This window comes from Anabrus simplex, chromosome 1 (genome assembly GCF_040414725.1).
Source record: "Anabrus simplex isolate iqAnaSimp1 chromosome 1, ASM4041472v1, whole genome shotgun sequence".
Taxonomy (NCBI): Eukaryota; Metazoa; Arthropoda; class Insecta; order Orthoptera; family Tettigoniidae; genus Anabrus; species Anabrus simplex.
The window spans coordinates 884840582-884853485 of NC_090265.1; the positions used below are offsets into that span (position 1 = coordinate 884840582).

General features: G+C 43.2%; 1 protein-coding gene across 3 annotated transcripts in view; it reads right to left on the reverse strand.

The window, feature by feature from the left end:
* Nha1 (Na[+]/H[+] hydrogen antiporter 1) overlaps positions 1-12904 on the reverse strand; it is a 450871-nt gene that overhangs the window by 15786 nt on the left and 422181 nt on the right. For all 3 annotated transcript variants that reach the window (XM_067148046.2, XM_067148052.2, XM_067148058.2), the window contains one exon: positions 6901-7044. In XM_067148046.2, coding sequence (XP_067004147.2) covers positions 6901-7044 — 144 coding nt within the window. The remainder of the gene's footprint in view (positions 1-6900; positions 7045-12904) is intronic.

Below are 12904 nucleotides of genomic sequence, written 5' to 3' on the forward strand. Positions count from 1 at the left end.
ATAATTGGCTGTCCCTAAGTAGGTTGACGGCCTTCCCCAGCAATGTTATCCACTTGCATCATCCAGGACATTTACCCCGATATCCCGGAAGAGGACATCTGTGAAGCCCTTCTCTCGACCGGTGTCTACTTTGTTCACCGCCTCTACCAAGGCACCGATCCAGCACCAGAGGTCCTGCTCTACTACACATCTGCCGCTGCCTGTCTCTCAGTCCAGAAAACCGGCGCTCTCCTCCATCACCGCCTCTACTCCGTGGTTTCTACACCGGCTCACATCCAAGCTGAGATTGAAGCAGACGAAGAACTGGCTGCTAGTGCTGACATTACGCCTCCCCAGTCCCCACCACCCCTTTTACCAGTGTCTTCCTGACCTTCTTCTCCTCCTCCTACTACTACTACCGTATCTACTCCAGCTTCCCTTACTACTCCTTGTATCGTATCTGTCACCACCACTACTATGACTACCACCACCACTACCACCAATGTCGCTCATATCTCTGCTTCTCTTACTACTCTGACTATGTCTCATCCTTTCCTCCTCTCGCAAGCTTCTCTCCCCCTCCCTCCTATTGCTGCTCAAACATCTCACCCTCCTTCTACGCAGCCATCTGCCGAGGGACATACCGTTGCTTCTCCGGAGAACGCGGTACGCCTACCTCAGCACTCACCACCATCTATCTACAGTTGCGTCATCCGAGGGATCGATCCCAGCATAGCTCCTGCCGTTCTTGCCCACGACCTCCGCCAGGCAGACATTCCTGTACAGCGCGCCTTCCGCATCTATAACTCAGATGGACCTCCTTTCCTGGTGCGGATTCAACTACCCACTTCAGACGCCGTCCAGCGCCTCATCACTTCCGGAATTCACATCTATGGTCGCCATCATCGTGTGGAACCTTCGCATTCTCCCCCACAACCCCTGCACCGTCCTAACACACCTCGCCGTCGTCCCCGGCCTGACCCTCCTCCTATTTCACCTCGTCCACATCTTCGATCACCTACTGTCCCACCCCTGCCACCCTATCCCACCCCCACTCCACCAACCCTTGATCTACTCCGCCTTCTTCTTACTTCCCTCGCCAACTTCTCCTCATTCTACAATACCTTCGCCTTACACCTTTTCCCTAGCCCACTCTCATAAATCATTAGGCTATATCTCTGCTCTGTATCATTCATATTGCACCTCTGTATTTTAATGTAATGGAAACAATAAAAAAACTCATCATAATACTAAAGCCCCCTTAGCCACGAGGCCTTTCCTTTCCATTCAGGGTGGGGAATGAAAACTTTTCGCACGCACGCACGCACGCACGCACGCACGCACGCACGCACGCGAACTCGGAAAACGATCTACGCCAATTTTTATTACGGCAGGGGAACACCACATATATAACTCCGTACTCTGCCGTGCCAACCAGCATAAACAGGCCAGACACCAAACAGGAAGTCGGCCTCCCCAAAATGCCTAACTGTGTCATTAAAGGCGTAGATCTCGCCCTCACGGACGGAGCACTTCTCCGTTCGCTCCAAATCAGCGGCGTACCAGCAATAAACCTATCCAGGATACTAGAAAACTTCATCCCAACAGAAAAAGTACTGGTCAAACTTGCCACGGCGAACGACGTTCAGAAGGCGCTGAAATATGGAATCTTCATTCAAGGACGGCCGCACATCGTGGAACCATTCCCGAAAATCATGGAAAATGATTTCGAACCGAAGCCGTGAACCCGGCCGCCTGTATACACTCCTCCACCACAGTCACCGAAACCTGGCACCCAGCCACCTCCCTACACCTCACCACAGCTCCCGTCCTATACATATACAACCCCTACTACTACCATTACCACCACTACCGCCATTTATCCTACTCTCACCTCACCCAAGACTCCCATAACCACCATAGTTTCGACCCACACCTCCCCAATTATGATGTCTCCCATCTCCGCTATTCTAACCAGCCCACCAAACACTACAGCCCGGCCACCCGGTGAGGAAGCAATGGAAACAACCAGACCAACTACACCACCACCAGCGCCCGAATGTAATAGATCATCTCCACTACCACCACCGCCCGAATGCAACCCCAGCTGCGTCGTGCGGGGCGTGAACCCAGGCATACCACTGAACATCATCAGCCAGGAACTACGACTTGCAGGCCTCCATCTTCAACGCGCATCCAGGATATACAACGAAGCCGGACCCACCTTTATGCTGAGACTCCAGCTCCAGACAGCAGAAGAAGTACAGCGACTAATCCAGCAGGGGATAAAACTCTTCGGCCGCCACCACCGAGTGGAGCCATCTCGATCTACCCCGCAACCCCCCTCACGCCCTTCCACTTCTCGCAACCGCGCCCGGCTTCCCAACCCCCAATCCCACCCTCCAAACATACAAAACCACTCCTACCTCCTCCATGCACTACTCACATCCCTGTTCAACTTCTCCTCTTTCTATCAACAAACCATCCATCTCCTCTTCCTTAACTCCCAACAATAACTATTAAATAACCGTATTGAAACCCATTATAAATAATTGTAAACCTATCTATGTATTGTAACCCATTGTAAATCATAATTGTAAACCAATCTATGTAAAGCTCAATAAAAAGCAGAGAACAGACGCTGCACCCCTTAGCCAAGAGGCCATACCTTCACATCGCCAAAATTAAAGCTCCCTCCTTTTTCATCTCCCAACCTTATAAAATCCCCAAACTCCGCCAAATCTCCTGGCCAGAGAGAAGGCATAACCTTCTAGGTGGCCCGCCCCCCCCCCCTTCCCGAAGAATGAAAACATCCCCCTTGGTCCTTGTGTTTACATTTTCTTATTATTAGGTACTTGGAACGTTTCTTTATCAAGTTAATAAACTGGAAACAGCTAAGTCAAGGCAAGTACAGCTGTATCGATAAACTCATTCGCTTTATCGCAGTTCAATGCCGTGGACACCAATTTGGAAATAAGTGCGAGTTTGTGATTGAAAATATTCTAATAAATTTATAATAAATTAGTTAATATTTTATTTATTTCTCATCTGTTTGCTTGTTATATTCCCACTTAGTTATCGGGTGCGTTTATAAAATAGTAATGTTGGCTTTAGAGAGAGAGAGGTGGGGCTGCGATTGCTTTACAAAAAATAATTTTCAATTGGAGTAACGAATGTGTTCACCGCACGCCACAGCGGTAAATTACTGTATTCTATGGTCCCGATACCCTCCCAGACTATTTCTACAAGTTTTCTCATTCAGGGTTCGTCCTGTCAGAAATATGTAATAACATTTTTAGATTTTCATTTACAATAAATTTTCACAATAACGAATCTTCTTCTCCTTCCTGACCTTTTCCCTAATTTATTGGGATCGGTACTTGTTGCGGCTTAGGCCCAGTTTTATGGCCGGACGCCTTTCCTGACGCCAACTGTATGTAGAAGGATGTATTCACTATTACGTGTTTCTGTGGGGGTTGCTAGTGGGATGTGCTATTTGTAAATGAAGATGTGTATTAAGACTAGACTGTCACTAGAGGCAGTTAAAAACCCTGTCCTTCCGGGAATCGGCCCCATGGCCCCTCTGAACCGAAGACCACTATGCTGACCATTCAGTCGAAGAGCCCACCACAATAATGAAGTCGAACGCCTTTTAAAATTAACAAGAAATAAATCCATGACCCAAATCACACCCCATCCCTCGTTCCATTAGACTTATTCAAATAGCATGTAGCCTAATTTTGAATAAATTGATCATAGGCTTATAGGTATCCAGTGGCGGTTCGTGCATGAAGGGCTTTTGGGCGCCGCCCCACCACCTTTTCAAAAACATCTAACGTTATTCCACTCTGTAACTGATTACGTAAAGAGATGAACAAATGTAGCGAATCGAACTTATGTGGTGTGCTATTCAGTTATACAGTACAATATTATCTTTATTATTTCGGGTGTAAACATTTCGCTTTTCTATTTTCAGGGAAATGGGAAAGGCTTTCAGACCGTGGCTGCTGTCCAGCAAGCACCATGTTTTCTCTTTAGTCTTGTGGCGTTCGAACTGTGGCAGGAGAGCACTCAGTAGGTCCGTAGTTAGCAAGTGTGCGGGGTGCGGGGTGCATGAGGAGCCTGGAAGGTCAATAGGGGAAAGAAGAGTGCAGGCGGGTGTAAGCGCTGAACGGCGGAGCCCTCAGCAACCTCGCCAACCACTTTACAATGTACCTAGGCATTTTCCCCCACGTCTTACATTAATATTGTTGTTAGATATTAATTCCAAAATATTTTACAAAACAATGAAATCCATTATTAGCCAAAATATAGATTCAAACTGTAACCATGACGTGACGGCACTATTTGTTGGGTGGTCAAATTGTTAAATACATTTTCATGCGTTGAAATTTGAGCAAGGGGAGAGAAATTCGGGAGTGCACTGTTTATTTGTTTTCATGAATGTCGTTATTATTACTTGTGACTGTGATCAGTGAAACAGTGTAGTGCCATAGTAGTCGGGATTGCATTAGCTGTTAGCCTGTTATTGCGTGCACATAAATGCCATTGTAATGTAGTTAATTATATAATTAATTTTGCAGTGCAAGCAGATTTCTATTCAGCCAGTATCACGGATTATTATTATTATTATTATTATTATTATTATTATTATTATTATTATTATTATTAATCTAGAAGTATCGTGGTGCTGGGCAGTGAAAAGTGGACTGATTGGGGAGGGGGAAGAAATGGCGGCACAACCCTGCCAGAGTAAAATGTCACGAACCGCTACTGTAGCTATTAAGTTTTTCACAGTCGTTTGGACGTAATGCATTATCAAATAAACAAAAGTGAATATGAAGCAACGATAGGCTAGGCTCATCTAATCGGAACGATTACGAAGTACAACAAGTATGACATAAATTTAAAAGATGATTTGTGCAGAAATGATTTTTCTACATACTGTAGATTGAACCATAGACTGATGTTGTAGGCCTACGGTATAGAAATGTTTGTGCCTTAATGCGCAGATGGACGTATGTATGATAGTTGCTGTGACATCTGGAAAGGCAACGACTATGACGAAATATTTTGGATCACGTTATTTATTTATTTATTTATTTATTTATTTAATTTCAAATTACTTCCGATTAACCTGTCAAGTTAAAGGGTGAATTTCGCACAAGACAAAACAATATTTTTTTTGAATCGTGAGCCGTGAAAAACAGTAATGTGAGTCAACTTTATTGAACTCGTAGTTCTTTCCTTTTAATAACGAACACTGAAGAAAACCGAGCAAAGATTTTGGGCGATGTGGCTGCGAGTACGAAGGGAGAACTCAACAGTTTTCCCAGCCCCCTGCCTTATTTATGAGTGACATCCGAACTCAGGTAACACAGGAACAAGAACCGGATTATGACAACAGTGACGAATGACTGACTACGAATGGGTAACATAATTTGATGTTTTGTAATCGAAGAAAGTTTGGCTGGAGAAAACCTGTACCCAGCTTACTAATGCGTTCATTCGATATTTTCAGTCCTTGAAAATATCGAAAAATTTAGAATACAGAAAATGGAAAATGATTCATTTTTATGTTTCCTTATTAAATATTTTTTACGAAAAATGTACATAGCATTTGAAAGTCGTTTTTGTTGAATTCACCCAAATGAAGTAATCTGAAATGCTTTTTCCTCAAAACATGCATTTTGTTGAGTTTGCTCTTTGTCTTCGCAACGCCTAATATAATACCGGTAGTTTACAATTTCCGAAGATCCTTCTTCGTATAAGATGCCCAGTGCCGGATTAAAACCTAAATGGGCCCATTGGCAGTTGAGCTCTTGGATGCACTCTTGACAAATATTTCCTACTAAGTATTTCATTCCCAAATTTTAACAAAACAGCTAATAAAGCCAAACATTATAAAATCATTAAGTTTATATTAAAATTCCAGCTACTTTAGAGGAAAACAGTATCATATAATATTAGCATTATTAAGTAATATACTGTAATACTGCTCTGCAAGACAGAAAAGAACATATTAAATCTATACAAAATAACATCAATTTAAGCATTCCCTTTCCTTACTTTTTCTTTGCAAGGAAATCAGCAAATCTAAACAAAATAACATTACTCTGAACATTCTCTTTCCTTGCTTTTTTGCAATGAAATAATTTAGATGATATCGCATTTTTGCATGATGTCATGTTCGGTAGAAATAATAGCAGGAGAATTTCGTCGTTTTTGTGCCAAGGAAGTTCAACGACAACTTTTAAGTGGTTTTAATTGAAAAATGTCCATTTACAAGAAGAATTTTTTATCTTGGAATTCCTATAAATCCTCAAAGCTGTCATGACGTTTCGAAATATTCATTGCGCCGCGGTTTAAAAAAATGAGGCTATATTACATCGAAGGGAATTTGGACAGTAAAATTGGTCACTCGGGTCTCTGTGTCAAGTATGATGACAGCTTTATGTTCCATGAACTCTGAAAGACAAGTGCTTTTCTTACGACAATAATTACTTTAAAGAAACTTAGTATTTGCCATTGTAATTCAAAAACTACTCTAAAATTTGTTTGTAAACTTTTGCTCAGTTCACACAGCCACACAATTTACTATATAGGGTCAAAATTGTATCTGCTCTCTTGGGCCCCCTAGCAGCGCGGGACCCATTGGCGGCAGCCTAGTCTACTCATTGGGTTATCCGGCACTGTCACTCAATCATACAAAAGTCAATTTGCCAATTTGCTTGCTCTGCATTAGGACTGACTGAATCCACTATACTTAATGCATATTTTGTTTATAGTTTTTGATTAACCTACATATTATACTTCCACCAGAAATATTGAGGGACATATCTCAGTTGCTGACCAAAAGGTTGTTATCAGAACTGAAAGAAATGACTTAACTCGTCTTGTGAAAGAATGTGATCCACTTACCAGAACCCCCGCTCCAAGGCAGGCCAATCCGATGGACACAGTGTGTGGCTCCAACTCGTTAATCTTGATCTGCGTACCAGTAATACCGAACAGGATTGGCTCGAAGATCATCCAAAAGATTTCGAAAGCTGTTGCGACAGGGTTCTGCAATAATAATAATAATAATAATAATAATAATAATAATAATAATAATAATAATAATAATAATAATAATAATAATAATAATAATAATAATAATAATAATATCCTCTTTGTGCCGTTACATAGTAGGCCTAAGAAGGTTAGAGAAGAGCAATATTTTAGTTTCCTTGTGCCACAGTGAGCTATTGGTTTCAGTTTCGCCTTGTTCGTAGATAGTAATTATTACTTCCTCACGTTACAGAACAAGTGACGAACCTAAAACTAGATGCTGAATTCATTATTTCGTTACCCGCGAACGGCTGTAGTTTACATTCAGGAACACACCAGGAATGTGAATGTATTGTAGTACGAAGTCTCTTCAACTAAAAGGCTGCATGGTTTCTCGACATCCCCCTATGGGTGGGGGTGGTAGAATAACATCCACGATACGCCCTACCTGTTGTAAAAGGCGACTAAAAAGGGATCTAGGGGCTTTCACCTTGCGAGCATGGGTTGGCAGCTACGGTTCAACTTCAACTTACTTGTACTAGGCTACTAATTTTCATCTATCCTAACCGACCTCTATTGATCAGCTCTTTTTTTCGACTCCGACGGTATTAGGTTTTCGAGGCCTAGGGAGTCTTTCATTTTCAAGCCCTTCGTGGCCCTTCCCTTTTTGCCGATATCTTCATTTTTCGAAGTACTGGACCTCTTCCATTTTCCTTCTGATTAATGTTAGTAGAGGATGGTTGCCCAGTTGCACTTTCTCTTGAGACAATAATCACCGGGCGAGTTGGCCGTGCCGTTAGGGGCGCGTGGCTGTGAACTTGCATCTGGGAGATGTGCGTTCGATCCCACTATCAGCAGCCCTGAAGAGAGTTTTCCGTGGTTTCCCATTTTCACATCAGGAAAATGCTGGGGCTGTACCTTAATTAATGCCACGGCCGCTTCCTTCCAACTCCTAGGCCTTTCTATCCCAATGTCGCCATAAGACCTGTGTCGGTGCGATGTAAAGCCACTAGCAAAAATAAAAATACAAAAAAAATTATCACCACCACCATAGTATTCTCGACGCCTCGCCTTTCAGTCAAGTTTTTGGTTAATGTTTTGCTCTAATGCACATATTTCTCTTCTAATAACTTTGAGCTTTCACCACCTAATTATGATCAGGCCCCCTTTTGCTTATCCGTGAAAACCTATGGAAACCGGTGTTTCAACATGGCTAGCTGGTGATGGTGGTGGTTTTTACTGTTTCGAGAGGGAGTACAGCTAGACAATCATCCTCTAATTCAACATGGCTAGATCGTTGATGAGCTAGTTGTAAGCTATTTAAGACAATTAATACTTGTTTTCTTGGACGTAAGCACAAGCGAAAGGCAGTACTCCCAAATTTATCTGGACTGAATTAAAGAAAACGCTAAAATGAAAGGCAGTATAATGGCACCATGGCTAGAACCAAACACTACGTCTCCGATCTCCAGGTCAGAACACTTATAGAGCACTACGCTGTTGGACTTTGTGAAATCATCACAAGACCAGTTAAAATGAAAGAAAGGAGTCAATACATAAGTAAACCGCAATTAAGTTCCAACAGCGATAATAATTATTACGAAAGTAATGCTGCGGGCTGAGTGGCTCAGACGGTTGAGGTTCTGGCCTTCTGACCCCAACTTGGCAGGCTCCATTCTGGCTCAGTCCTGTGGTATTTAAAGGTGCTCAAATATGTCAGCCTCGTGTCGTAGATTTACTGGCACGTACAATAACTCCTGAGGGATTAAATTCCAGCACCTGGGCGTCTCCGAAATATGGAAAAGTAGTTAGTGGGACGTAAAGCCAATAACGTCATTATTAAAGTAATGCTGGCTGCATGGTCACAAAGTAAGAAAAGCAAGAGAAATGGAAGAAAACACGCAAGCTTCAAGTTCTAAGTGATTGTTGTTATCGTGATCAGTGCCAGAGAACCTTCCATTTTACGTGGAATTCTAATCACAGGGACGTGGCTTTTTATTTCGAAAGTTTTACTTGCCTTACCTGCGATTCGAACCTAGGATGCCTTGTGGACAAGCCAGTGACGATGTCACTCGGCTATCACTTCCCTGAAGGATGAAACATATCCGCAAGTTTTAGACGGTAAATGAATAAGCGATTGCATGCGTATCTATGTCCAGTGTGATGAATTCGTGTTATGTGTTGTGTAATGTGTCATGACGACGACGATTATGATGATGATAATGATCTAGGGAGACAATCAAACCCAGTGTCGGCGCATAGGCAACTCCTGTCGAACAACACCAGGCGCGGAAAAGAATACGTTTCTAATGACCGAGATTATGGACGTATGTGTGTGTATGTTCCAAAACAGCTGTCAACCAAACATGGTACACATATCAGGGTTTCTTTCGTGTGGCTATTTCTAGCCGAGTGCAGCCCTTGTAAGGCAGACCCTCCGATGAGGGTGGGCGGCATCTGCCATGTGTAGGTTGTTGTGGTGGAGGATAGTGTTATGTGTGGTGTGTGAGTTGCAGGGATGTTGGGGACAGCACAAACACCCAGCCCCCGGGCCATTGGAATTAACCAATGGTGGTTAAAATCCCCGACCCGGCCGGGAATCGAACCCGGGACCCTCTGAACCGAAGGCCAGTACGCTGACCATTCAGCCAACGAGTCGGACACATATCAGGTACTATCTAGAAAAACAATTGTGGGGCTAGACACACCTAACAACCCTAGGGTAGAGGGTGACATACAAAAATAATAAAAAAGATTGATATTAGTATCGAATCCAAAGTTTCCGGGGTCGCTGAGATGAATTATGACACTCTGGATGCCGTTTAAGTAAAAGTTCAGCCTCCATCGGCATGGGAGTGAATAGTGGTGAATAATAATAATAATAATAATAATAATAATAATAATAATAATAATAATAATAATAATAAGAAGAAGAAGAAGAAGAAGAAGAAGAAGAAGAAGAAGGAACTGAACAAGATTAGTTTTGAATTCAGTTTTTGGCGTCTCTATGGTGACTGGTAACAATCCCAGTGTCAGTTGGAATCGTGTACATCATATTTATGACGAGATGCGTAAATACATACTATAAGCGAATCTTTTCTTGATCCCAAGTTTTACGGGGGTGAGGAGTAAGGAGGGAGCTCTGCCGGTTCCGGTTATACTGCCAACTCAATGGGAATGAAATGTGAATGTAATCGATAATATGATCGATCGATATTAATTTACTGTCCGACTCGTTGGCTGAATGGTCAGCGTACTGGCCTTCGGTTCAGAGGGTCGCGGGTTCGATTCCCGGCCGGGTCGGGGATTTTAACCTTAATTGGTCAATTCCGCTGGGTGTTCGTGATGTCCCCAACATCCCTGCAACTCACACACCACACATAACACTATCCTCCATCACAATAACACCCAGTTACCTATACATGGCAGATGCCGCCCACCCTCATCGGAGGGTCTGCCTTACAAGGGCTGCAATTGGCTAGTAATAGCCACACGAAATTATTAATTTACTAAGCTTTTATTATCTTAAGCCAACAACTGTGTCACACACACACATAACATTTCTCGATGCGAATCTTGTTCCTAGCATGAATTCTAAAGTTTGGCTTTGCTGTGTAAACAACAACAGTACTAGTACGGAAAGTGTACACCAGATGTCTCACGGCGATGCATAGGCGATTCATAGTTTGTGTTTTAAAGGTTGCCAGTACGAATCTCGAAGATAACCTGGTCTACCGATTCAGCACTAGGGAGTTCAGGTATCAAGAAAAGGTTCGCGTATAGCAGACGTATAGTACTGTAGTCATCACGGAAATGTCCAATGGGCGAATCACTATCAGCAGTGTCACCGTGCCTCACTCCATATGAGCACTGCAGAGAGGTTTGGAATTAAATCAAGCCTCTGGCATGCAATCTAGTGATTAGGAATTACAGTACCACCTCTCCTACTCGGCCGGCCAATATTCTGATGGAGAATATTTTTCAACTGACGGGACTCAAACCCGCTAACGCCTTAACGATCACAGCCACCAGGTGGGCTTATCAAATTATTTGGCCTTGTAACTGGGACCCGACGGCCGTAGTCGTGTTGAAACACCGGATCCCATGAGATCTCGGAAGTTAAGCAACATTGGGCGTGGTCAAGAAGTGGATGGATTGCCACGCGCTTTTGGTAAGGGAATGGAGGAGCGGAAAAGACCTGCCCACTCTACCGTACGTAAACTCCGGCTCAGGCACACCTCTGCGGAGGTTCTGACCTGCCTTCGGGCAGAATACACCCTTACCTTGTAACAGGGAAGTAGGCTATTCTGATGACATACTCTCCCAGCTTGATGGGAGTATGGATGGACCTTGAGAAAAATCACTCTCAGGATAGAAAGATGCTGTCTTCTGACCTTGCCTAGACCAAGCTTGCTGTAGAATTGATGAAATGTCGACGATCGTCAAAATGTGGGCATAGCCTAATAGCCTGGATATAACACCTTTTACTAGATACCGGCCGTGAAAACCTAGTGTACGTTTCGCGTACTCAGGATAGTTGTTGCCTGCGTCTGGATTTGAGCATCGGATCACAGAGCGATGCAGCTCTGCAGTAGAATGTGAATTGATTCACTGAGCAACGAAGTAGGAGTTAAAAATGGCGTACATTTTCTTCTACTCGTTTTGTGTTCACAATACGTATCAGGTGGTTGGACGTGAGGCAGAGGGAAGTCTGTTGTAGCAAGGTGACTGACATGCTCACTTCCGGGCAGTGCTTCCGGGTGTAGAACACGCTATACATGCTGAACACGAGTAGTCAGTTTCAAGTTAGGTACAGTGACCCATCCACACAACTCCTCCCTTTGGACAGCCCCTACTTGGATGACGTCAATGAGTCTTCAACCTGCTGATCATTTAGCATCGCATCGCCCAAGAAAATATAAACACATAATTTACATACAATTTTTATTAGTTAGGTAGGTACCTTTAGCGATTGTATTTGCTAGAAAAGGATATTCCTGCAAAGATATCCAAATATTAGGATCATAGTAGGTATATAAAAGGTGATTCAAAAGGTATTACAGCATACAGGGGGCGAAATACTGTAACTTTCTAATAGGAACGTACTTTCATATCATAATGGAACATTTTTTGAAATATTCTACATTCTTGAACAATTCAGAACTTTTTTAAATATTTGCTTTATGTCGCACCGAAACATGGCGACGATGGGATAGGAAAGGGCTAGGAGTGAGAAGTAGCGACCATGCCCTTAACTGGGCTACAGCCCCAATTTGCCTAGTGTGGAAGTGGGAAACCACGAAAAACCATCTTCAGGGTTGCCGACAGTGGAGTTTGAACCCACTATCTCCCAAATGCAAGCTCAGAGCTGCGCGCTCCTAACCGCACGGCTAACTCACTCGCTGACGGTCAATGATGTGATAGTTGTTCGTGTCCATACAATAGTGAAGTAGACGCTGGAAAATGAAGACTTGGAAGTAAACGAGCTGCTCGACTAAAAGGTACGTTCGAGATGAGAGTGGAGAGTTGGTGTAGCATGATATTAGTAATCGAATGAGTTTGAATGGAGAGTTTAAAAGCAAGAAATATCCAAATATGAAAATTAAGTTAGAACTCAAGAGGGCAAATTTGGCCACATATTCGTTTCTAGGAAGAGGAGTTAGAGATCGGAAAAAACTTACCAAGGGAGATGTAAATTTTAAACTAGCTAAACAATTGATAGGGAATCTGCGACCTCGGCGACAGTCCTGAATGCATATCAGTGATGACTGAATCTTGTTTACAAAAGCTGTTTGAACTGTCGTTCCTGATATTCCCAGGTATGTCTTGACGCACGATTTCGTCCAAGACTGGACGTTCGTATTCGAAAGTTGTT